This window comes from Aspergillus sclerotioniger, assembly GCF_003184525.1.
Source record: "Aspergillus sclerotioniger CBS 115572 chromosome Unknown BO94scaffold_3, whole genome shotgun sequence".
In the NCBI taxonomy this organism is placed as follows: domain Eukaryota; kingdom Fungi; phylum Ascomycota; class Eurotiomycetes; order Eurotiales; family Aspergillaceae; genus Aspergillus; species Aspergillus sclerotioniger.
Window position 1 is genome coordinate 523,391 of NW_020290993.1, and position 23,364 is coordinate 546,754.

The 23,364-nt window shown below is 51.4% G+C and overlaps 11 protein-coding genes across 11 annotated transcripts; 6 read left to right on the plus strand and 5 right to left on the minus strand.

The window, feature by feature from the left end:
* Positions 1-211: 211 nt before the first annotated feature.
* BO94DRAFT_483566 (bifunctional ATP-dependent DNA helicase/ssDNA endodeoxyribonuclease DNA2) lies at positions 212-2,057 on the minus strand. Its single transcript, XM_025608926.1, has 2 exons — positions 1,969-2,057; positions 212-1,905 (listed from the first exon to the last, which is right to left on the minus strand). Exon 2 carries the CDS (start codon positions 1,841-1,843, stop codon positions 218-220), a length of 1,626 nt encoding a protein of 541 aa, XP_025471833.1. The 5' UTR covers positions 1,844-1,905; positions 1,969-2,057; the 3' UTR covers positions 212-217.
* A 221-nt stretch (positions 2,058-2,278) lies between these two features.
* Positions 2,279-3,372, plus strand: BO94DRAFT_530964 (uncharacterized protein). The gene is made up of 2 exons (XM_025610791.1): positions 2,279-2,771; positions 2,877-3,372. Exons 1-2 carry the CDS (start codon positions 2,524-2,526, stop codon positions 2,962-2,964), a joined length of 336 nt encoding a protein of 111 aa, XP_025471834.1. The 5' UTR covers positions 2,279-2,523; the 3' UTR covers positions 2,965-3,372.
* BO94DRAFT_530965 (carbon-nitrogen hydrolase family protein) lies at positions 3,290-4,529 on the minus strand. The gene is made up of 5 exons (XM_025610792.1): positions 4,443-4,529; positions 4,276-4,368; positions 3,919-4,202; positions 3,784-3,862; positions 3,290-3,716 (listed from the first exon to the last, which is right to left on the minus strand). Exons 1-5 carry the CDS (start codon positions 4,452-4,454, stop codon positions 3,360-3,362), a joined length of 825 nt encoding a protein of 274 aa, XP_025471835.1. The 5' UTR covers positions 4,455-4,529; the 3' UTR covers positions 3,290-3,359.
* A 150-nt stretch (positions 4,530-4,679) lies between these two features.
* On the plus strand, positions 4,680-8,032 carry BO94DRAFT_483574 (exosome catalytic subunit DIS3). Its single transcript, XM_025608927.1, has 2 exons — positions 4,680-4,949; positions 5,003-8,032. Exons 1-2 carry the CDS (start codon positions 4,754-4,756, stop codon positions 7,906-7,908), a joined length of 3,102 nt encoding a protein of 1,033 aa, XP_025471836.1. The 5' UTR covers positions 4,680-4,753; the 3' UTR covers positions 7,909-8,032.
* A 92-nt stretch (positions 8,033-8,124) lies between these two features.
* On the minus strand, positions 8,125-9,704 carry BO94DRAFT_553036 (MCT family MFS transporter; the record flags this gene model as incomplete). Its single annotated transcript, XM_025613628.1, has 2 exons — positions 8,125-9,429; positions 9,492-9,704. 2 exons carry the CDS (start codon positions 9,702-9,704, stop codon positions 8,125-8,127), a joined length of 1,518 nt encoding a protein of 505 aa, XP_025471837.1.
* Positions 9,705-10,719: 1,015 nt separating this feature from the next.
* On the plus strand, positions 10,720-11,609 carry BO94DRAFT_530968 (uncharacterized protein). Its single transcript, XM_025610793.1, has one exon. It carries the CDS (start codon positions 10,865-10,867, stop codon positions 11,426-11,428), a length of 564 nt encoding a protein of 187 aa, XP_025471838.1. The 5' UTR covers positions 10,720-10,864; the 3' UTR covers positions 11,429-11,609.
* A 657-nt stretch (positions 11,610-12,266) lies between these two features.
* On the plus strand, positions 12,267-14,522 carry BO94DRAFT_456412 (LIM domain protein; the record flags this gene model as incomplete). Its single annotated transcript, XM_025607699.1, has 2 exons — positions 12,267-14,144; positions 14,202-14,522. 2 exons carry the CDS (start codon positions 12,267-12,269, stop codon positions 14,520-14,522), a joined length of 2,199 nt encoding a protein of 732 aa, XP_025471839.1.
* Positions 14,523-15,439: 917 nt separating this feature from the next.
* BO94DRAFT_606202 (vitamin H transporter) lies at positions 15,440-17,271 on the plus strand (the record flags this gene model as incomplete). The annotated part of the gene is made up of 6 exons (XM_025616512.1): positions 15,440-15,618; positions 15,686-15,802; positions 15,866-15,993; positions 16,061-16,491; positions 16,544-16,954; positions 17,005-17,271. 6 exons carry the CDS (start codon positions 15,440-15,442, stop codon positions 17,140-17,142), a joined length of 1,404 nt encoding a protein of 467 aa, XP_025471840.1. The 3' UTR covers positions 17,143-17,271.
* Positions 17,165-18,686, minus strand: trm8 (tRNA (guanine46-N7)-methyltransferase). The gene is made up of 3 exons (XM_025616938.1): positions 18,429-18,686; positions 18,160-18,347; positions 17,165-18,070 (listed from the first exon to the last, which is right to left on the minus strand). The coding sequence occupies exons 1-3, from the start codon at positions 18,593-18,595 to the stop codon at positions 17,400-17,402; spliced, it is 1,026 nt and encodes a 341-aa protein (XP_025471841.1). The 5' UTR covers positions 18,596-18,686; the 3' UTR covers positions 17,165-17,399.
* A 243-nt stretch (positions 18,687-18,929) lies between these two features.
* BO94DRAFT_456746 (ESCRT-II subunit protein VPS25) lies at positions 18,930-19,641 on the plus strand (the record flags this gene model as incomplete). Its single annotated transcript, XM_025607715.1, has 3 exons — positions 18,930-19,319; positions 19,394-19,469; positions 19,529-19,641. The coding sequence occupies 3 exons, from the start codon at positions 18,930-18,932 to the stop codon at positions 19,639-19,641; spliced, it is 579 nt and encodes a 192-aa protein (XP_025471842.1).
* Positions 19,449-22,659, minus strand: BO94DRAFT_483593 (BRCT domain protein). Its single transcript, XM_025608928.1, has 5 exons — positions 22,492-22,659; positions 21,987-22,423; positions 20,535-21,936; positions 19,527-20,480; positions 19,449-19,467 (listed from the first exon to the last, which is right to left on the minus strand). Exons 1-4 carry the CDS (start codon positions 22,582-22,584, stop codon positions 19,836-19,838), a joined length of 2,577 nt encoding a protein of 858 aa, XP_025471843.1. The 5' UTR covers positions 22,585-22,659; the 3' UTR covers positions 19,449-19,467; positions 19,527-19,835.
* Between the last annotated feature and the right edge of the window lie 705 nt (positions 22,660-23,364).

Sequence of the window (23,364 nt, forward strand, 5' to 3'; positions counted from 1 at the left end):
GTCCTCTCATCCTGTACAAGAAGCATCTTTCATTAAGGTCAGTCAGCAATTCAATCCTGCCAGGATTTGCGGTGACAGACCTGTTCTGGCTGAACGCGTCCTCTGGGGGTTTTATACGCAGACTCGGCAATATCAACAATAAGGTAGCGCTTGATGGCTTGTCGGCCTTTAATGTTCTATGCATAAGACTTAGCAAGTATGTAACATGTGTACCCACTTAAAAATGACGAACATTGTTTGATCCGACTGCTTCCGAGTGCACCATAGACTGTTCGATAGCCTCCAAGTCTAAGCCATCATCGTCAAATTCATCACCAGAGAGTGACTCTGTACTCATGTTCGTTTGATTGAGCGAACCAGATTTCCCTGCAGGAAGCTTCCCATATCCAGCCACGGGCATCGTTTGCTTGGGGACCAATGGCTCCACAGACATGGGGTTTGCCAGTTTCATACTTGGAGTCTTATCACATTCAGCGAGAAGATCTTCCATACTATCCGAAATGCCATCGAAATCATCGTCAAACTCGTCAGCATCAAAAGTGTCTTCGTTATTGGTCGACCTGTCCACGTCATTTCTTGTATTCATCACATCAGTCTTCTTTGGTTCTTGTGCTGGAAGGCGGATTTCCGTCGGAGCGCTGTTGTTCTCACGGTTTTCGCTCGGAGCTACATTGCCGTGGTGAGGGGAATCGGCATCCACAAAGGGGTCAATGGAAGCTTCTGCAAGATCAAAGAAGTCCTGGTCAAAGTCGTCATCCCCGTAATCAGACGAAGATTCTTCCAAAGGTTTCCTGTCTTGAGGCACAGCATGAATAACCCTAGGTTCTTGCACTTGGCTTGTCTTCCTTGAAGGTGGTGCTGGACCTTTTCTATCTTCTGTCGGAGACGCCGACCTATTACGTCGAACATGGTTGCGCGCTGGAATAGGAGACGAGTCAGAGATGTCTGGCGGTGGCCTGGGCACCTTTTGCAAAGTTTCCTCAATTTTCTTCACAAGAGAACTGATATCGGGGCCCTGGTGGTTCCCTGAGTCGATAACATTACTCCTCGTCCGTGAGAATATGCTGCGTCCTGTTCCGAACTTTTCTCTATCGACCCGTCTCCGCTTGGCTCTCGAGCTAGGCCATTCAGCCATGCAGCTATTCGATCGTCTGAGACCTGAAGAATCCCGACCCGTACGCATCGATGCTGGGGTTTGGGGTGAAGAAGAAAGGAGATTTGTGAGGCGTGGCTGAAGTAGTTCTCCATTGCCGTTGGCAAGAGTTTTGCTCACATAGCTATTCCATAGGTCGGTGGCGAGGTCATTTTGAGGGGTCTTGATAAGTCCCTGATAGTTCTGTAGGTCGAGAGATCCTCTTCGTCTACTTTTCGAAGTCCCTGCCAGGGGAGAACTAGTCGGGGACGAACTGTGGCGGCGCTTCTTGCTCCTTGTTGCAGGGGTCTGGGACATTCCATCCTGATTCGAGCTCACAGGCACATGCTGCCAGATGACATAGTCTTCTGGGGTAAGTTCCTGCATTGGAGCCTGGTTAAAGGCATCCTCTGCATTGCTGATCAGATCTGCCAGAGGGATTCGGTTTCCTGGAGTGTGGGGGCATTCCTTCAGTGTCTTTGATTCCTTTGTCTCGGTTGGGTGTTTCTGATTTCCTGTCTCTGGTCGCTCATTTCCCACCACCCCATTTAACCAAGATGTCTGATTTTCCTTGTTCGCATGGCCAGGTTCTGACCCAGTCTTCTGGGGAGTTTTATTCGGACTCAGTCCATCTCGTTTGCCGTACCGGAAAGCGTTTAGTTTCGACCGAGATTGCGAGGATAGCTTGTATGAGTCGGTGCCTCTATCCATCGTGCTTATAGTTGGTGCTTTTCGGGACTTAGAAGGTAATGGGGCATCTCTAGACGAAAGGCCTAGATGGTCAGCAAGAGCATACCAAGTGGATCCTCAATAATTCCGTTTTCTGCAATCAGTACCTGCAGTTCAAAGATGAATATCAGAGTCTTTCTTGATACGAGTCATAAATGGCAGGTTCAGGAAAGAGGAGTGTTAATCCAAACCATACTTGGTCGGTGCATGCAATGGCAGCTCCGATGCACGATGCGATAAGCCACTCTAATTGGTCTCGAACGCGTCGCGCGTCGAGTGTTCCTGCCTCAGGTGTATGTTTACTAATGCCTGTAACGTCAGGCCAAAAGGCGGCATGGGAATTTTCCTGATTGGGACTAGCGGCAGAATCCACAGCAGTCATCGGCCTTTTGCGGCTTCTGAACATCAACCGCTTGACCGTCACATCACCCCTCCACCTGCCGCTTCTGCCGCTCCAACGAAAGCAGTGATATTTGAAATCACTCAATTGGGTCGACTATCGTTGTCGCTGGTCGAACGGATCCTCAACCTCGGCATAATTTCCCACCGGTCGTTGCCTCGCCATACCCGACAGGAATCCTCACCCGCCACCGCCTGTCCCTTATCATCCAGTTCGAAAACTAGGGGTTTCTGAATTGCAACAGACCCTTCACATACTCACAATGTCTGCTCGTCCGTTGTCGCATTGCCTTCGCGCTCGCTGTGTTCCCCGCCGGGCCCAGAACATCCAGGGTTTCTCGACCCGAAGCAACCTCCGCGGTGACCATTATGACCCTCCCACCGGCTATCTCTTTGGCCTCAAGCCGGGCCAGAAGTACGTGAAGGAAGGCTGGGAGAACCTGTGGTACTATGGATTCATCGGCAGTCTGCTCGTTGCTGGTGTCGCATATGTCTTCAAGCCAGACACCTCGTATGTTCATCCCCGTCTCTGATATGGCAGCTGACTTGGATACACCCTGGCATCATATCTTTCCCGTCCCAATGAATCGGTGGCTGTAGACTGACATAATCTTAGGATACAAACATGGGCACTTGAAGAAGCTCGCCGGCGGCTGGAGGCCGAAGGCATTCTGGAGGACCCTGACAAGGTCCAGCGCCAGTAGAGCGTTTTGGTCCGGAAATTTCTTGTACTTTGTACATAGAGTGGTCGGGCGTGGAAGACAATTTTCGTTTGAGTGGTGTCGGTAGGCACATGACGTCCGATCCTAGACAGGGCTTTTATTTCATTTCACTGTTCGCTTCCATTTTCCTGCGTGTATCTGTCATCCGATATCCTGGATTCCTATCATTGACGTGTTTGACAATGTTCCGAAAACGGGAGGTCTAGATTCTTTTACCTCTAGATGGATACATACGGCATATATTTCGGTCGCCAGCGGTATTGGCACTGGGTTACTCGGTATATTTTCGGTGTTACTCAACAAAAGTCGACATTGATTTCTTCGTATGAATCACTATCTACAAATCTTGTTGGACTACGCTAGGTCAAATCTAAGGACTATACTTCTGGGTATATATCCGTTCTCCTGAGTAGTGGCATCTCCCTCCTAACTTTGGCAAGGAGATCCAAATCAATATCTGCGGCCGCGATCTGCGGCTCCTGATACTCATCTCCAAGTTTCGCCACAACCTCTCCCCATGGATTGATGATCATGGAATGGCCGTAGCTTCTCCTCTTCTCGTTGTGAGGTCCAGCCTGCGCAGCGGCTACTACATAGGACTGTGTCTCGATAGCTCTGGCGCGTAGCAGAGTTTCCCAATGTGCCGTTCCGGTAGGAACCGTGAAAGCTGATGGATAGGTGACGATCTGAGCCTTCTGTCGCCGTAACGCCAGACTTATCTCGGGGAAGCGTAACTGTCGAAGGCCGTGTGTGAGCGGGGCTGCCAAGGCATTTTTCTTTGATTGACCACCTCTAACTTACATCAAAGCAGATAGACAAGCCAACACGCCCGACGGGTGTTTCAAACGGGGGTAACATCTCCATCCCCTTCTCGACGCTCCTTCATATATGGTTAGCTGGAATCGATAATAATGTGTTTCTAAAACATCAACTCACGCGCTCTCCTTCAATACTGGTCCGTCCTTGATTTCCACATCGAACAAATGGATTTTCTGGTAGCGTTGCGTAATATCGCCCTTTTCATCGATCCAAATAAGGGTGTTTTTGATTCTTCCGTTCGCTGCCGGTTCGTGGATTCCTACATTGATATGCAGACTGGCCAGCTTCGCTTCTTTCTGGAGGCCCAGTACAAATTCACTGTCTTGCACAGAGCGTACTAGAGAAGTACTCTCTGTAGGCGAGGAAGCGATATAGTCCGAGGCCTCGGGAAGAAACAATGCCTGATAAGATATCAGTTCAACGCAGGCTGAGAACAAATGCATTAAGCCATATAATGGAGGCAGAATTTATTACTTTAGCACCAGCCGCAGCTGCTTTGCGCACCAACGTTTGACATTGCGCCAAGTTTGCAGCAAGACTTGCAGTCGAGCAGATTTGCCCCACGGCCTGTGAGAAATGTATATTAGGCTCGGGGTACTCCGTAGATATAGGAAAGCTACTTGACGAAATTAAACACTTACTGCGAGAACCATGGCTATAGGTATCCGTTGCTCGAGATTATGCAAACAAGGGTGGGATGTTCACAAGTACTTTGACGTTGATGACGGGATATAGAATGCTTATCACGACTCACGAGAGACCCCGATGCGATTAACTACTTCCCCGTCGGCACTCGGCAGACTTTCCCGATCGGGGGCAAACGTCTGGATCCCGCTTCAGGTCGCGGATCCAGATCTGAGCAAACGTCACGGAGTCCACCAACGGCTTGAAAAACCGACACTTACCGCAAGACTCAACGACCTGCCAAAAGTGCGGTCGCTATCCAGGCAAGATGAAGAGCCTTCGGAGAGACTTCTCCTCTAACCCGCAGGCAGCAAATGTCACCAGCAAAGTCTTCGTGAGATCCACGAAAAGTGGAAAAGTTCAAAAGATCGTTCGCGAACTCTACCTCAGACAGGATATCCCTTGCTCATCCAAGCTTTGCTCGATATGCCCGTCTACTGCGCCAGCGGATGCTAATGGAAACAGTAAGGAACATGAAATGCACATTTATTTAGTTCAGTGGCTAATGCGACAATAGTTTCGCCGTTCGTGCTTTCGGAGCATCCTGCGGGCACCACCGCTTTCCCCCGCGGCCACTACCTCGTCCCTGATACGAATGCATTGCTAAATGGCATGGATCTTTTCGAACATACCGGAGCCTTCTACGATGTCATCATTCTCCAAACCGTCCTCGAGGAGCTGAAGAACCAGTCGCTGCCCCTCTACAACCGTCTGCTCTCTCTGATCAAGACCGACGAAAAGCGTTTCTACCTCTTCTTTAACGAGTTCCGACTGGAGACCCATGTTCGGAGGGGCCCCGATGAGTCGATAAACGACAGAAATGACAGAGCGGTGCGAACGGTGGCGAAGTGGTATACAGAGCATCTCAAGACAACGGCGAGAAAGGGAAAAAAGAATGACATCCCGGCTATTGTTGTCATCACTGATGACAAGGAAAACCTTCGTAAAGCGAAGGATGAGGATGTGACGGCATTGTCATTGTCGGACTATGTATCAGGTCTAGAGGACTCCGACAGGCTGCTTGACATGATCAACGAGTCGAAGGAGGCCAGGGAAGTGAAGGGTGCCCGCGGCGAGCTTTTCTACCCAGAATACTACTCGATGTCAAAGCTCATGACAGGCATAAGGGCCGGAACGTTGCACCAGGGAGTATTCAACGTGTCGCCGTACAACTACTTGGAGGGCTCAGTCAACACCCCGGCATTTGACAAGCCCTTGCTCATTCTGGGTCGCGATAACAGCAACAGAGCTATCTCCGGAGATGTTGTGGTAATTGAAGTACTTCCCAAGGACCAGTGGAAGTCCCCTTCAACCAAACTTGTCGACGAAGAGGCTGTCACGAAGAATGACAACCCCGATGCAGATGATACCGAGGCGGTGGTGACGGAGAGGGAACGGAAGGCATTGCAAGAAGAGGTTAGGAAGGCTCATGGGAAGAGTTCAGAGGGAAGACCGCAACCAACAGCCAAGGTGGTCGGGGTTATGAAACGCAACTGGCGTCAATATGTCGGACATGTCGATGCAGGATCGACAGGCGCTCAGGCTAGCTCCGGTCGCCGCCAGCAGAACGTCTTCGTGCTTCCTATGGACAAACGCGTGCCAAAAATTAGAGTCCGTACCAGACAAGGTGGCGATCTTTTGGGCCAACGAATCCTGGTCACTATCGACGCTTGGGACCGCGATTCCAGGTACCCTACTGGCCATTTTATCCGGTCATTGGGAGAACTCGAGACTAAGGGAGCTGAGACAGAAGCTTTGCTCCTTGAGTACGATGTGCAATACAAGCCATTCCCGAAGGCTGTTCTCGACTGCCTCCCTGCCGAGGGCCATGACTGGAGAGTACCGGCTAGCAAGGAGGATATAGGCTGGAAGGGACGAAGAGATCTTAGAGATCTCCTCATCTGCAGTATCGATCCGCCAGGTTGTCAAGATATCGATGACGCTTTGCACGCACGGCCATTACCGAACGGAAACTTCGAAGTCGGTGTCCACATTGCAGATGTGTCTCACTTTGTCAAGCCAAACAATGCGATGGACCTGGAGGCTAGTCTCCGTGGAACAACAGTCTACCTGGTAGATAAGCGTATCGACATGTTGCCGCACCTGCTCGGTACAGATCTTTGTTCCCTCAAGCCCTACGTGGAGCGCTACGCCTTCTCCGTCCTATGGGAAATGACGCCCAACGCAGAAGTCGTTTCCGCGGACTTCACCAAGTCCGTCATCCGCTCTCGCGAAGCCTTCAGTTACGAGAAGGCCCAGAAGCGCATCGACGACCCTTCACAGAAAGACGAACTCACCGAAAGCATGCGTACTCTGCTCCGCTTCTCCAAGATCCTCCGACAGAAGCGCATGGATGCAGGTGCACTGAATCTCGCCTCGCCAGAAGTCCGGATCGAGGCCGACAATGATGAAGTCGGTGACCCACTCACAGACGTAAAGACGAAAGCCATGCTCGAGACAAACAGTCTCGTCGAGGAATTCATGCTTCACGCCAACATCACAGTCGCTTCCAAGATCTACAGCACCTTTTCCCAAACCGCCATGCTCCGTCGCCACGCCACCCCTCCCCCGCAAAACTTTGAAGAGATTATCAACCAGCTTACCAAGAAGCGGGACATGAGACTCGATGTGTCGAGCTCCCGTGCCCTCGCCGACTCCCTCGACCGTTGTGTGGACGAGAAGAACCCCTTCTTCAACACCCTGGTCCGCATTCTCGCTACACGCTGCATGACCTCCGCCGAGTACTTCTGCGCAGGAGCCCACGCCGAGTCCGAATTCCGTCACTACGGTCTCGCCTCACCCATCTACACGCACTTCACCTCCCCCATCAGACGTTACGCGGATCTGTTGGTCCACCGCCAACTCGCTTCGGCGATCAACTACGAAGGCGAAGATGGCCGCGCTGTCGTTGAAGGAGTCATGACTCGGAACCGGCTTGAGGATATCTGCCGGAACATCAACTACCGTCACCGCAACGCCCAGTTTGCGGGCCGCGCCAGCATCGAATACTACGTCGGACAGGCGCTCAAGGCGCGCGGCGAGAAGATGGCAGCGGATGGCGTGGACGGCGGCATTGAAGAGGAGGGATACGTCATGCGTGTCTTCGAAAACGGTGTCGTGGTATTCGTTCCGCGATTCGGCATCGAAGGTGTCGTTCGCTTGGAGGACTTCGTGCTCCCGGGTGACAGCGCTCTCCGCACTGTCGAAGAACGACGGGAGCTGGTGACGCGCCGACAGAGCGACTTCGACAACGAAGAGTATACTCTGCGCGTGTCAAACAAGGGACAATCCGACTCCGAACACGTTTCGACTGTGGAACTCTTCCAGAAGGTCAACGTCAACGTCAGCTCCGTGAAGGAAGAAGGTGGTCGCGGTGCAGGAAAGAGGAGAGTCAGAATACTGATCTTGGGCAGCGATGCCTAGACTAAAAGTTTCCAAGTAATGAATATTGGGTATGCAACCTCACCACGACTATAAGGCGTCTAGCGGTGCTTATGTAGAATCCATATGTTTATGTTTCTTCTTGAACAACGCAATTTTATTCTAGAATGTCAATCTAGACAGTAATCTTGTGTCTAGTCCAGTCTAGTCTAGTCTAGTCTTTCGTGCTCTGTCCTTCCCATCTTTTTCTTTTGTAGACTAAACCCTCCTCAAAGCCACCATCTCCCTCAATAGATGAACCGGTGACCAGAGCTCACCCTCCTTCGCATCTGGCGCAGGAATCCCAACCGGAGGTTCATACTTCTCACCCCCCTGCGCAGGGACCCCCTCTTTCTTCCCATCAGCAACCATCACACCAGCAGAAGACGGCGCATCTTTCTTCTCAGACCGCACCAATTCCCCAATCTTCCACCCTCGCACAAGCCACAAACACACCGCGCCACCAATATACATAAACCCAGTGAAAATCTGTACTCTTAAATAAGCCGAGCCATTTGAGCCATTATCCCGCAACACAAGAGCAATAGCCTCAGACACGGTCGTGGGGGGCACCAACACGAGCCAAGTAATGCTCAACCCGCTGGGAAGGTCTCGCAAGCCGATAATCTCCGCCAGCACGGGGGTTACCGTTGCCCAGTAGGTACCTGCTACTGTGCCGACGAGGATAGCGAAGAATGAAACCACGCCCATACTGCGGGCGAATGTCCATATCACTAGGCAGAATAAGCCACATAGAAAGGTGAGGAACGTGGCGATGTTGATTCGGCCTAGTTTATCGCTGAACATGCCTACGATGGGTCGTCCTAGGCCTTGACCGAGGTTGAGCAGCGCACTGACGACGCTGCCCTGGTGTGGGGAGAGACCGACGGAGAGGGCGAAGTTGGCAACGCTGAATAGGAGGGCAACATAGCCTAGCATGCTGAAAATGCCCCAGCCTAGGAAAAGGAGGAATTCGGGTCGTTTGAGGAGGGGGAAGGAGAATGCGTGATGGCGGCTTCCGATGTCGTGGTTACGGTCTCTTAGTAGATTGGCGCATACTAGGTTGACGATGCAGGCGATGATTCCTAGGATTCGGAAGGCCCAGCTTAGACCTAGTCTGGGGATTATGGCGCCGACTGCGAGCGAGTAGATTAGGCCTCCTATGCCTGAGCCGGCTGCATTGATGCCCATTGCTAGACTGCGGCGGCGGTGGAACCATTGAGGGGTTATGCCTACGCTCCCGACGAAGAGGAAGCCCATGCCCCATCCGAAGCAGACGCCTTGGCTGAGGAAAATGTGCCAAAGTTCTGTGGCGAAGGAGGAGCCGATTAGGGAGACGGTTTCGAAGAAGACGCCGAGGTTTAGGACTAGACGGGTTCCGGAAACGTGGATGAGAGATGTTGCGAGAGGAGCTACCAGGAGGGCGCAGGAGATGCTGAGACCGCCGGTAAAGGCATAGGCTAAAGCAGAACCGTTGGGGAAAACATTGTGAGATAGGTAGTAGGAGAGGAAGACGCCGTAGCTCTATAGTTCGGGAAATGAAGTCCGTTAGTCTTGAAGCGGAGAAGGGATCCAGAAGAACCCACACTGTTGATTCCCCACGTGTGGGCATTGATCCAGAAGACGCACGCGACACAAACCCAGCCATAACCGCCGTCGGGAAGAATATGTTGTTCGTCTTTGCTTTCTGCGTCTTTGGGAGTCGAATCTTGTTGCTGGTCTAGAGACAGAGGAACTAGGCCTGGAGTTTCATCATAGTCTTCCGAGTGGATGATGTCGATTGGCGTATTATCAGCCATGTTTTGATGCTGAGATGAGATAGGTTAGGAGAATACAACACGCTGCTCTAGACCACAATCGTTGACTTCCAGGTACGGCATCGAGGGCTCTATCGAACATTCACATGAAGCTGCAATGGCAGCCAAGAAAGTCAAGTGCTAGAGCAAAAGAGAACGTTCAGCGGGGTAGAGATCAAAGCACCACATATCGCAGGATTTAAAGCACGACTCCAGGAAAAGGCAAGGTTTAAAAGACGCCGATGTGTCATAGAAGGCCTAAAAGGAAACAAGATCGTCAGGCATACTGAACCAGTCACTGGGTCCTTGGCCACATACAGTTCGGTAATTAGTCCGAGTGCCCCCGGCTCTGCCTGGTCTGTTGATTGGGTTGACTTTCACCCGGGCGTGAGCAAGATGGCGCCCATGGGTCCAGTTAGCGCAACCGTTGTGCCGATTAACCCGGGGCGGAGTCTGGAGAACACGAGGCGGTTCACTCGAGAGCAGGGAATTGATTCCCTGCAGCTTAGATGAGATGTCGATGGGGAAATAAGAAGGTGGAGCGGTAAGCGATAGCTCAATTTTGAGCGTTTGAGTGCTACAAGGCCCGATTCGCAGCATAGGTTCCTCTTAGATATCCAAACCATGTGCATACATCCATGTTGTCCACGTCGTGAGCTTGCTATTATATGAGACGAGGAACCGCGATTTCGGGATTTGACTTGTCACGTATTCCTATACTCAGGCATTGCAATACGTGGTCGAGACTTTTCATCAGGACAGCCGCCTGCACCGGCCTTGCAGAAAACACTCTTCTACGGCGTCGATCATGCTGACCCGGTTCCAGTGAGAGAATTTTTCTACAGACGGTGGCAATGATAACCGGATCATCCGTCCGAATTTTCAGATCCATCGGGTCATCCTCTTCTTCCGCTGAAAGGCTAGAAAGCCTTGTCTCTTCCGTTAGGAGCGAGACGGATGATCATGGTGACATGACGATCTTGTCCACTGTGAGCTATAAGGAAGGCAATGACTACGCAAGGTATTTAGATCCAATACCGGCTGTCAGGTCAATAAAGGACCGGTGTTTGAGCCCGGAGCGGCGAAACTGGAAGTTTATGGAAATGAGTTTGTCGTTCCAAGGCGGGTTGCACAGCAGCAGAGTGCAACGTACACAGGGAACCATGAGGGTCCCAGCTAATTGGCTCATGGTTCCGTTGAGTGGCAGACTCGGCCTTTTCCAGAAGGCTTCTGTGCGAATGATTCATTGCGTGTTGACTCATAAGTCGGCAATCCTGACTATAGGAGTAGCGTCAACCGGTTGCAAGTATCGTCACAATGACTCCCATGAGATGTATCTGACGTGCCTGTTCCAAGGACTAAGAATAACAAATGTGGCATTCCTACTTCAGAGGGTTAACTGCTTCAAGGTCAGAGACAGTCTTTTCCAGCAGTTCCTGCATGAAGTGGTAAGACGTGGTCGAATCGCCGTGATTGACAGTCTGGACATGCGAGCCACTTACCTATACAGTAAGTCGGAGAAATCGAGAGATGGCGACTTGGCATGTCCTGCACGCGTCAGACGTCTCGTGATGATGAGACCTGCCCGACATGGTGCATTCAGTGAAACAACGGTTTGCTGGCTAGACTGTTTGGCAGGATGGTGCTTCGCCAAAAGGGGGATAGTTCGCGGGGAGTCTTGGGCTGTTGGTGTTTGCGCTAGGAATTGGGTACTCCGTGATTATTGATAGATAGGCTAGATAGATAGATACTAGATAGCGCCCAAGGCAGCTGAACAAACAGTAAGACAGCCCCGCGTTGCCTTGAGAACCGGCACCTGGTGTTTGCAGTGTTTGGTCAGGCACGTTGTTGTGCCTCGGCGGGTAATGGTCATAGCTTCTTCTTCCTCCGTCCGACCCCCTGCCTATCACTAAAGCAACTCGCATCCATGAGATTAATATTAAACTAATCACTCACTAACCACTCTCTTCTATGCGCGCTAACTCGCTAACCTTTCTAAGCATAACCCTTCATCGCCTTTAAGCAAGGAAAGCGGATCTAGTTGGGCTGATCCGATCTCTCTAGTTCATTCCATCCCTGGTCCACTCCCCAGCCACCCTTTCGAATCTCATTGGCTCTGTTCGATTATATTAGACACTTACTTCATAGCTCTGCTGCTGAGAGCCAACTCATCATCCTACCCCTTCCTGATACTCCCCTTGGTATGACCCTTTAGGAACAACTTTCATGGCCAGCATGATGTACCGGCCTCCGTTTCAGAAGGCCAAAGACGGCCAGCGGAAATTCTCCCCTCCTGGCCCAACTTACATGTCCAACGATCAGATCGGTATGTGTTTACGCTGCGAAACTGGTTCGGAGAATTGCTGGCCTCTTCTGAGAATGTTGGCCGAGTGACCGTTTGTGGTTGACGTATCAATATTAATATCTGGCCTGACAGCGACCTATCTGAAAGATCTGCGGACAAATCGTCCCACGCGTCCCGGCGGATCAAGGCCGCTCCCTATGAGACCGACAGGGTCATCTTCCGACGCTCGTGAAGATCTCCCTCCGCGGGCGGCATCTGCAATGTCATCGTATGGGCATTCGAGTGTGTACTCAAGCACACCACCAGCCGAGGTCGAGCATCCTCGGGCCACCAGCTCGCTCTCGAACCATAGGCCAACGTCATCCCGGGGCGCGCTGGGCAGCCCCGCCGGGCGCCCGTTAGTCCAAGAACCGAGAACAGTCCCTCTACGGCAGAATGTCTCACCAGCTCGCGCCTTCAGTCGTGTTGTCCCTACCTCTCCCAAAACGGCTTATCGCGAGAGTCCTCAACGACGGATAGAGAAGGAGGAAGCAAAGTCGTTGCGGGATGCGTTACAAGAGATGGACCTACACGATGACATCGAGCTCCACGAAGCTGCTCAAGATGAGGCTACTGAGCTGGTGTGGATGCATCAAAACCCCGGTGTGCCTTATAAGAACCCATATGCACCGTACCATAACCCCGACTTGGATGCGGTCCGGAAAAGTCCAGATAGGAATAGTTACTCTTCACATGGTGAGAGGCTGGGCTCCCCAACTCCACGGCGGGGCAGCCGCCGTCTTGCGTACCAGGGATCAACCGTGAGCTACAACGGTACTAGCGGCTCCCGAGGGTCGGGTGAAAAGACGGCGCATGAACAACAACCTATCTTAGAAGAGGAGATTCCGAGCCCTAAGAAGAATGGAACACTACGGAAAAACCTGAAGGTCAACTTTGCGTTGCCGCGGGAAGAAGACACAACCCAGCATACGAGCACCAGCCATGGGTTGGGTTTGGCGAATGTCGGTAGGGACTCATCTAAGGGTATCTTCAGAAACCCGAACGACCAAATATACGAGGAGCCTCAATTGTCTCCTCGGAAGGACGAGGATACCCGTCCCGATTTCTCAAGGTCAGACTCGTCAGCTTTGAAGAATAAGCCACGAAACGCTCTTCCTCGCGGGTCACGTCCGCTTCCTGGTCGGTTTAGCGGCCTTTCCTTTGTTGACAAGCTGTCTCGCTTTGAAATCCATAAGAATCCCCCAACCCAATCAAGAAACCCCGAGTATAGAATGAACGACCCGCTCTCGCAACCCTCCGCGCCAACCTCCGGGTTAGAGGAGCAGGAGATCTATATGAAAGATGGACTGGAGATCCGCAGCGACGATATTCGAGCAGCTACTAGCAAGAAACTGAGAGATCGGAGCACTCGGCTGCCTATGCCAACTGCCGTGAGTGATCGTGCCGGCCGACCGATCGTGAGTTTCGATCCTTCTTGGAAGCCAACTGAGGCGCAGAATCCGCGTAACCAGGACGGTTTGAAAGGGTGGGACGCAACCCCTATGGCGCCTTCTCCGGAGCCTGCTGCACCGACGATTGAAGTATCTGAGGCGCCATCTATTCCGGTTATCAATTTGCCAGATAACAAGGAGCCTACTATCTCTGAGATGGCCGGTCCATCCCAGAGCCCAGCGACTAGCGCGAAATCATCGTCAAATTCATCGAGAAATAACAACCCCCCCAGCCGATCTCCGAAGAAGCCCACAACAGGACTGCAGAGTCGCTGGTTGTCCACCTACGCCCGCTCCGGTGTTCCCACCGCGACGTGTGAGGCTTGCTCTCTGCCAATTGCAGGTAAGATTGTGACCGCTGCTGGGGCGCGATTCCACCCCGAGTGTTTCGTGTGTCACCAGTGCCAGACTGCCCTGGAGTGTGTTGCATTCTATGAGGAACCCGAGGCAAGTCGTAAGGAGCGGCTCGCGGAAGCTCCTGCCGATGATGAAGAGGCTCATGCGCCGAGGTTCTACTGTCACCTTGACTTCCATGAGTCATTCAGCCCAAGGTGCAAGAGCTGCAAGACCCCAATAGAAGGAGAAGTGGTAGTTGCCTGTGGAGCTGAGTGGCACGTTGGGCACTTCTTCTGTGCCGAATGTGGTGATGTACGGCCTTCCCTTCTAATTTGAGATTGGCGGATGCTAACGGATCTTCTTTTCTAGCCTTTCAATGCGGAAACGCCGTTTGTAGAAAAGGATGGTTTTGCATGGTGCTTGCACTGCCACTCTCGTCGCACAGCTCCTCGGTGTATTGGATGCAAGAAGCCTGTGCTGGACGATGTCGTGATAAGCGCAATTGGGGGGCAGTGGCATGATCAGTGCTTTGTCTGCCACGAATGCGGCGATGGATTCGGCCCCGACGGTCGATACTTCGTTCGCGAAGGCGAGCCTAAAAGAACAGCCAAGGGACGTATCATTGGCGGGCCAGTCCAGCTGGCTGTTTGTGAGAGATGTGAGGGAATCCGGTTGAAGGCGTCGCCATAACGTATTTTTTTTTTCTTTACCGAATGATGAATGTCGGAGTTTGGGGCCTCTGGAGCTGTCTGCCGATGGACGACTGACGTTATGATCGGTATGACGATCGGCGTACGATGGGGTGCAGTGCTTGGTAACGAGCATGGGCTGAGGTTACTTTGGTTTTTCCGCATTGTCTGCGATTTCTATGAATTGTCATCTGCATAGCATCCAGCGGGAGTTTCGCAAGAGCATATGCTTAGGTGTTTCGATAGCGAATGAGTTAACTAAACAATGCATTTTGGTTTGAAGCATCGTTATAATCCTTGAATTAATCGTGCCAGTCGCGGCGGGTTTCGGTCATTGCCTTCGGAGCTTTCGGATGAATACGTAGTTCGGAAGAGGAAGGAGACTTCGCGTTACTCTCCCCTCGCCTCGGCTCGGGGCTTTGACTCGTCTCGTGGCAACCTCCATGTGAGAGAAAACCATAGGCAGATAGACCCTCCCTCGGGGCTGCAAGATGCAAGGAGGCGATGCCTCGAGTCGAGGCACCCACCCCCTGTCAGCTTGCTTGATGCCAACCCCAGCTTTGCGGGGAAATTAAGCTCTGCGGGGATCGCATCCTCATTGCTATCATTGCCTCGCGTCTAATGCTACCACGACTACAGATGCATATGACTTCCCCACTGGGACTGAAGGATATAGCTGCTACCTAGATCAAATGACGTCTCCCCCATGTCGAGCGATGTCTTCCGACGCACCATATCATTCCCCCATTCAAATTCGGCATAGAAGCCGGGTGTCGAGCCGGCATAAATATCCTTCGATGAATCGGTGCTCTGACAATTGCGATGTAAGCCAGTCGGAGCTAGCTATTCCTGCTTTCCATTCGGTTCTCAATAAGATTTTCATGATTTGGTCACTCTAGAAAAGCTCTTCAGCTTCCAATGGCGGGAGACTCTGATTCTCAGATCAAGGGCGATGCCTCGTTCACGGAAGAAATAGAGAATGTGACAATTCCATCCTATTCTTCCAAAGAAGAGAAAGATCTTGTTCGGAAGGTCGACTTGACATTGCTTCCAACAATTTGGATCATGTACCTACTCTCTTACATGGATCGAACCAAGTATGTCTTCTGTCACAGCTGCCACTGCGCTATCCCTACAAACTACCTGCTAATTGGGGTACGTAAGTATCGGCAACGCAAAAATATCAGGAATGCAAACGGATCTGGACCTGACATCGGGTCAATATTCAATTGCCCTTGTTGTCTTCTTCATCGGATATGTCATCTTCGAAGTACCTAGCAAGTAAGTTCCGCATCTACTCCCTGGAAGTGTGCCTAAATGATAACCGTTGGTGAAACGCCGCAGTTTAATCCTAAGCCACTCGCGCCCTTCGTTGTTCCTATCGGGCATCATGGTGGTTTGGGGGACATTGACCTGCTTGATGAGCGTGATAAAAGACTTCAAGCATCTGGTTGTTTTACGCACCTTGATAGGTGAGATGTTCTTTTCAGTATTGCATGAGTATGGATCATGGAAGGGACATCATTCTGATTCCAATAGGCTGTGTCGAAGCAGGATTCGCACCCGGTGTCCTCCTTGTTCTCTCGTCTTGGTATAAACGAACTGAACAGTCGAAGAGGTTTGGCGTTTATATATCTGCCGCAATCTTGTCGGGAGCCTTCGGGGCTCTTTTAGCAGCAGGTATTATTCAAGGTCTGGAAGGAGCGCATGGAATTAGAGGATGGCGGTGGCTGTTCATCGTCGAGGGGTCTGCAACTGTGGGAGTCGCAATAATATGTGCATTCATCCTGCCAGACTTTCCAGCCACCTCGAGACGACTATCGGAGAGAGAGCGTTATATAGCTGTTTCACGGCTTACAACAGACGATGTCACTGCCATGACCGAAGACAGCGTCCAGTTGTCTCACTGGCACGCCGTTATAAAGTCGGCCAGAGATTGGCGAACATGGGGATTTGTGGTCGGGTATATGGTATAGTAGCCGTTTTCCTACTTGCACTGGTCCCAATTCTGACATTGAGTAGGTGATTGTCGGCTCCAGCACACTGTCATACTTTTATCCCACACTTGTGGCAGGTCTTTTCGGCGACTCATCCACTGAAAGGGTAAATTTCCTAACGGTACCCATTTACGCAGTCGCTTTTGTCTGCACCGCAATCACAGCTTACTTCAGCGATAAAGCTCCCCAGTGGAGGGGTCTTGTCATCGCTTGCTGGCTGGCTGCATCACTAGCTTGTTCTGTTGCAGTCTGCCTCGTATATAATTACACTGCGCGATATGTCCTTCTGGTTCTTATGGCCGCCGGGTTGTGGGCAACGAATGGAGGCACGCTTGCCTATGCATCATCCGCCTTTGCAAACATGCATCCACAGGTAAGAGGTGTCAGCCTTGCGCTGGTAAATGCTCTAGGCAATCTGGCTCAAATATACGGATCGGTATGAACAATCTTTAACTACGACAGACAGTTCTAATCAATCAATCGCAGTATCTGTTTCCTTCGTCGGACAGTCCGAAGTATATCATGGGATTCTCGGTTATCTCCGCCATGCTTGCCCTTGGAGTGGTCGTCTTTATTGCGATACATATCTGGTTTCGTCGTACTGACGCCATGGGGCGCGTGTGATGGTACGGAATATCAGCCGGTGACAGCACATTTATTGAAGTCCAGGCATCTGGCACCAATTTTATGAGGTGCACCATAGACCCACCGAGGGGAGGACGCCACTGTATATAGGCTTGCAACTTCAATTGAAAGCAGTGGAACCATATAACTGTGCATTAGCATCCCGGCAAGGTCACACAAGTACCATAAACATCCAGATCTAACTTTTATCTCAAAGCAAGTCTATCAACTCAAGAAATTCCCGCAATCCAGGGCCCTCAAGCCCACTCCGGGTCCTGCTTCCTCCTAAACACAGCCACATACTTGTTTCCGTTATTCCTTGTGACCTTCTTTCCTTCCTCCGTCGCCTCCCTCATCACCTGAACACACTCATCCTTCTCCAACTCCTCCTCAGACACCCGTTCAAACAACTCCTTCACCGTCGGGCCCTCATTCTCCCCCTCCTCAACGACAGTTTCATCCCGGAAATGTCTCAAAATCCAATGATGATACTCCTCCACATCCGTAATCGTATACAACAAACCCCCAGGCCGCAGCGCATACGCATACTCAGCATTCAGCGTCTCCGAGATAATGCGCGCCTTGTGCTTCCTCGCCTTGAAATGCGGATCCGGGAAACAGATAAAGATCTTCGAGAGCTGATGCTTATTGAAAAAGTTCGGGAAGAACTTCATCGTGTTGCTGCGAATCGCAGAGATATTCTGGTAACCTCCGGGGACGAGATCGGTACTGGTATTCGGGTCCGGGGTGGCCGGAGCGTCGGCCGGTGTATCAGCCACAGGGGTGGTAGGGGCAGGGGTCGAGGTAGAAGAGGGAGGTTGCGACTGCGACTGCGATTGTGTTTTCGGTTGCTGTTGCTGTTGTTGCACGCGGAGCGCTTGAATACGAGTGCTTAGATAGTCGAGGACGGCGACACGGATTTCCATCCCTATAGAACCATGTTAGCTCACCATATCTCTCTCCTCCCTCATGCATCCATTCCCTTTTGAACCAGATAAGACACAGGACAATACATACCAACCATCAACGTCTCGGGCAACAACCCCGCCAACCCAACAAGCAACCCACCAAACCCACACCCAATATCCACGACCTCCACATCCTTAAGCAACTTCCTCGTTCCAATTGGATTAGTCTGTGCGGGATCAGGGTTCACAAAAGCCGGGAAATGCGATGCCCAATCCATATGCGCCGGGCTAAGAGGACTGAAAAAAAGAAGAAGTCAGCATAATGCCACACCCTCCCCCACCCCCATCTTAAACCCCCAAACCACCAAACCAACATACTAATTCAACTGATGATCCGAAAACGGATTCGCATGGGCCCGCTGCCGATAGAACTTCTTCTTGGGCAGCTTAATCTTAGCTGATTCATCCGGTGTCGCGACGACCGCTTCGGCAGCTTGTTTGCGATATTCGGCGCGCTTTTGGCGCTTCGCGGGAGGTTGCGACATTATTTGTTGTGAGAGATGTTTGAACTTGGGACAATTGAGGGGAAGAAGCGATGAGGGGTTTTGTTTGGTCTTAGAGGGGTTGCGGTGATTGCGGAGGTGCGGAAATTTCAAGGGCGGAGAGAAATTGGTAGGTAGGTTGGCTGGCGGTGACGTTCGGGTGGGCTAGGCTGGGCTGGGCTTATCGATCACGGCCACCACCAACACGACAAACCACTATCTTTACTATCTACTTATTGAAAGCTGTTTTTAGGGGGGCTATACTTTGGATTAATAACATAACCCAGCGACTCGAGAGATAATACCATCAGGGAGATATACATCAGACACAACGGAAATGACCACCACCACAACAACAACCCCTCCCTTCCAATTCCCCCTCACCTATTCCTTCCCGGCCTTCTTCACCCCGCAACCCAACAGCACCACACGCACATCTCAACTCCAGAAATGGTCCTCCTTGATACAATCCTGGTGTCGGCATCACCGGACATACCGACTCTCGGTGATCGAGGCCATCGAGTCCCCGCTATTTCATAACGCGACGTTGCGGAAACGGATATCGTTGAGCGATGCGCGGGATATTCTGGATTGGATGGCGAGGGGTGAAGAGGAGGGTGGGGGAGGGAAAAGGGCTGAGTGGATTGATGGGGGGAGTAATAATAAGACGGTGGCGTGGATTTGGTGGAGGAGGCCGGAGGAGTGGGCGGGGGTTGTTGCGGATTGGGTATGCATTCTATCTATTTATCATTTCATATGGAATGGATGAGGGGGATAGTGCAGTTGCTAATTGTTGGCTAGGTGGAGAATACGGGCCAGAAGAATGTGGTGCTTACGGTGTATGAGTTGTTGGAGGGGGAGGCTACGATGTCGCAAGGTAGGTGGTCACTTGTTGCGGAGTGTGGTGTGGTGTGGCGTGGTAACTGACTTGAACAGAATGGCATGGGATGGATCCGGATGTGATGCTCAAGTCCCTTAATGTTCTCGTGAAACGAGGAAAAGCACAGGTCTTCGGTGGTGAGGGCCAAGAGGGTGTCAAGTTCTTTTAAGGAGATGGCGCCGCTCTCGATTCATTGATTCATAAATGTCCTTGGGAAACGCTGTGGATGGGCAACTATCTTCATATGAAAGTAAGGGTTATACATACAAAATCTAGGCAATGACCCCGAAAGAGCTATGCGAATATCCGCCGCCAATACAAGCAAATATGTCATCGAGCACTCCTAACACCAATCTGATACCACTACTGCTCCATGTCTTCCGCCATGTCCTCATTCAGCTCATATGCATCTGCTGTATGCGACGTTTGTGACATGGCAATATCAAGGAGCCAGTCCACGCGGACAATCCGCGGCGTTTTGCCTGTGCTCAGTACCATCTGGCGGAACCGCGGCCACAACTTGACGTGGTCTACAGCAGTGCTGCTCAGCAAATATGTCTCCTTCCGGCTGCGATCGTCGTCTCCCGAGCTCTCGTCGCTCTCCTCCCGCTGTGACCGGTACGAAACACGGCCGCGGAATAGGGAGCACTCTCCTCCATTGGCATCCACAATGGATTTGAACGCATCAAACCCGCCACGAATCGTTTCCACACAATAGATCTGGTACCCGCGCAGGAGCTTGTTTTTGTTCTGCTTGGCGTTTGCTTTTGCTGCTTCCAGAGAGAATCCGTATTTCTTCTCGGAGGCTTCGTCTTTCAGGGGAAAATCTGCAGGGTCCAGAAGTTCGTCCCGTTTGAGGCACTGCGTGATAAATTCAATGTTCATAATCACCGGGCCGTATGCGAGCGCATTGACGAACTTGGGGGTTCGTAGGATGGATGGAGCCGCAAGATGGGAGCATCTCCGAGCATCTTGGACAACCAGGACACCAAGATCACGAAGTTGGCGCTATTCATCATTAGACAATTTCTCGGTTAACAGCGTATATATAGGTAAACAAACCTTATCTGAGTCTTCCTTCTTCGCGTTTCCAACCCATTTTTGGTACCCTGTAATTAAGAGGTGCATTGCGACAGGAGGCTTCGACTTCTTCTGCCTCTTTGCTTCCGTCGTATCCTCTTCGTCGCTCTCTTCCCCCGCCTCCATTGACCGTCGCTTCTTGCTATTGTTGAGTGTGACCCGATCCTCATCGGTCTTCCGTCGACCACCATAAATCACACCACCAACACGCTTCTTCTCTTTTTCATACAAGGCAATATCCGGTGCGATCTCATGCAGTCGAGCGGTTGCGGCATCCTTCGACCTACGGCTGCTTGTCGTCGATGGCGTTTCATTTTCCTTGCCTTCAGATGCAAGCCGAGCACGCGGCGTCTGTAATTTCGGGGTTTCGCCAGCCTTCCGCGATTTGCCGACTGGACGCGGTGTCGCACTCTGTGGTGGTGGTACTTCGCTCTCGGATTCTGTCACCTTTGCTGATGGTGGTTGCATGGTATCCGTTGACTTAGCTACGGTATTCTGTTCCTTGGTCTGCATCGCTCGTCGAGGGCTGGCCGTGACTCGGGCTTGCGTCTCAGACGGGAAGAATAGGCTCTCAAGGATCGACCTGTCCAGCCTGGTCTGTCCAACAACTTCGCCTAGATTCGTCCTCTTGGGGAAGTGGGTGTAGCGAGGATCAGATACTGGTTGTAGTTTCCATTTTGCGTAGCTCTCTTCCAGCCACAGGTGGTTGACAACGTGCAACCCCCACTCTTTTGCAGCGGCGCATTTCTCGCTGTTCCCATGGGCAGTCACAAGATGGGTGTTTTCTTGCTTCAGCGTCTTCGTGCACTCTGCGCCCGTTGCAGTAATCAAATTCTCCAGGTAGGCTCTAGCCTCTCCAACATAGTTGGACAGACTGACCTTGAATCCCTTGAAGCCCGGGATCCCAGAGCGCGATACGGGGTAGTGTAGTAATCGCCGTAGGGGAGACGTCCAAGTGTTGTAAGTCATCATGTGGTAAAGCCATGATAGGTTTCCGACGTCCTTGTTCAGCCTCGATGCCGTGCGGTATGCGAACCCTTCTCTATAGCGACAGATCAGGATGTCCGCCTTGGAGACATCTGTTGTGACAGAGCCCCCGCCATTATTGATGATTTCTTCGATCGATCCGAGTAGACGAGGCCCGATGCCAAGGTCCGAGGAGAGCATGACATGCTTGTCTTGAAATACGGTAAGGCTGGGCTGCGTCTCGGGCGATTTGACTGATGAAGGTAGGGTAGCTGGATTTGTCGTGGATGCGCCGATGATGTCACGATTTTCTGAGGAGCGTATGGGCGCATCTGGAGCTGCACGTAAAATTTCCGGGTCTGGAAGGGTATATGGACGCTCATCAATCCTTCTTCCAAGCTTTAGGCAATCGTCAAACCTATAGATCACTCGTTAGACTGAGCCATCCTCAACGAGGACTCGCCTTACCAATGCGGAAGCACTATCTTGATATTCAACTTCTTCGCAACGACCAGTCGAGCCTTATCAGAGTCTGCGGTCAAATCAACCAGATGCGTGACCTGCTGAGAGACCTTGGGGCTGTAAATTCCTCCTTTTGCCAGTACACCTCCGATTATAGCCTCCTTATCGCCACCCGGTATATCACCGCAAGTGATCACCACATCGTTCAGGAACAGTCTCGGGTCCGGACTATATTGCCGCGGGTTGGCCAGCTTTCTCTTTGAAAGACATGCATGCAGCCAATGGGGCTTGACGACCGGTATCAAAGCATCGCTGGCCGCATCGAATGCAGGGAAGTCGACCGTGCAGGACAGAAGGTGGGTGAATTCAGAGAGGGGTGGGAAGGTGGCTGGCGGTTCGTATATGACAGTTTCACCGCCATATTCTTCGACTGTGGATGCAAGCTATAGTTATCAGTATTCATTAGTCAGTTGCAATTATTTAGTCGGAGGAATATTAGCGCAGGTCATACCTGATGTGCCGTATCGGCACTAAGATCTTTGGAGCATATTATACAGACTTTGCACTGACTGAAGAGTTGAAGCTCTTCCTCCTGGTCTGCCATTGTGGGGAGTTTACCTCTCAGTATGAGTCAATATGGTAGGGGTGGTGCGTTTCAAGAGAAGAGGGTGACATTTGCTGATCGATAGTCTACCTCAGAACGAGAAAGCGCCTGTCGGGCTCTTTTGGTTTGCGATGCGACGCGCAGACGCGCGACACCAGATCACGTGCAGATAAGACACATCGCAGATCGTCAATAAGTGATGTCAAATACAGTCGTGCCCAGGTCTAGATCTTGTCATTGTTCATGTGATGGTTCTTTATTTGCATTTGTAGTACTCTATTCTGGTCTGGAAGCTGTATATGTGACCTACAATACATTGTTTCGTTTACTTGCCGTGAATGTAATTTACCCGATTTGTCGGGCCTGACGCGCTTTGAGGAAAGTGACAGATCGAGTGCTACCGCGACGTGTTTATGTAGTAGCCGGTCGAGCTTATTCTGCTCATTGATGGTCCTTATGGTTTGCATGTGCAGACAGAATTAGTAAGGATGACACCCCAAGTGAATTAGGTACCGGGGGGTCGACAGAATGGATGATAAGGCCCCATTGTACCGAGTATGGAGTACAGAATAGGGTGGACTGATTTGACATTCACATGCTGTGTATACATCGTAGGGCTTGGTAGTAGCTCCAGGCCCTCCAGGCCCCCATGTTTATACATGGGTTGCGATACATATCTAGCTCCGTCTTCAAACTACCCTGGCAAGCACATTACAGTGTAATTAGTATCGAATGGGTAATTTGATGTTACACATGTTCCATATAATAATTCGCGAAAGA

Excerpts from the sequence above, each read along its gene's own strand:
- BO94DRAFT_483566 (XM_025608926.1), bottom strand. The coding sequence starts at position 1,843 with ATGGATAGAGGCACCGACTCATACAAGCTATCCTCGCAATCTCGGTCG.
- BO94DRAFT_530964 (XM_025610791.1), top strand. The coding sequence starts at position 2,524 with ATGTCTGCTCGTCCGTTGTCGCATTGCCTTCGCGCTCGCTGTGTTCCC. Across the intron at positions 2,772-2,876 it reads GTCTTCAAGCCAGACACCTC|GATACAAACATGGGCACTTG; the intron begins GTATGTTCATCC and ends ACATAATCTTAG.
- BO94DRAFT_530965 (XM_025610792.1), bottom strand. Across the intron at positions 4,203-4,275 it reads CAGCTGCGGCTGGTGCTAAA|GCATTGTTTCTTCCCGAGGC; the intron begins GTAATAAATTCT and ends ATATCTTATCAG. Across the intron at positions 3,863-3,918 it reads CCAGTATTGAAGGAGAGCGC|GAGCGTCGAGAAGGGGATGG; the intron begins GTGAGTTGATGT and ends CCATATATGAAG.
- BO94DRAFT_483574 (XM_025608927.1), top strand. The coding sequence starts at position 4,754 with ATGAAGAGCCTTCGGAGAGACTTCTCCTCTAACCCGCAGGCAGCAAAT. Across the intron at positions 4,950-5,002 it reads AGCGGATGCTAATGGAAACA|TTTCGCCGTTCGTGCTTTCG; the intron begins GTAAGGAACATG and ends ATGCGACAATAG.
- BO94DRAFT_530968 (XM_025610793.1), top strand. The coding sequence starts at position 10,865 with ATGAGGGTCCCAGCTAATTGGCTCATGGTTCCGTTGAGTGGCAGACTC.
- trm8 (XM_025616938.1), bottom strand. The coding sequence starts at position 18,595 with ATGTCGCAACCTCCCGCGAAGCGCCAAAAGCGCGCCGAATATCGCAAA. Across the intron at positions 18,348-18,428 it reads TCGGATCATCAGTTGAATTA|TCCTCTTAGCCCGGCGCATA; the intron begins GTATGTTGGTTT and ends TCTTTTTTTCAG. Across the intron at positions 18,071-18,159 it reads GCCCGAGACGTTGATGGTTG|GGATGGAAATCCGTGTCGCC; the intron begins GTATGTATTGTC and ends ATGGTTCTATAG.
- BO94DRAFT_483593 (XM_025608928.1), bottom strand. The coding sequence starts at position 22,584 with ATGGCAGACCAGGAGGAAGAGCTTCAACTCTTCAGTCAGTGCAAAGTC. Across the intron at positions 22,424-22,491 it reads GTGCCGATACGGCACATCAG|CTTGCATCCACAGTCGAAGA; the intron begins GTATGACCTGCG and ends TGATAACTATAG. Across the intron at positions 21,937-21,986 it reads AAGATAGTGCTTCCGCATTG|GTTTGACGATTGCCTAAAGC; the intron begins GTAAGGCGAGTC and ends AGTGATCTATAG.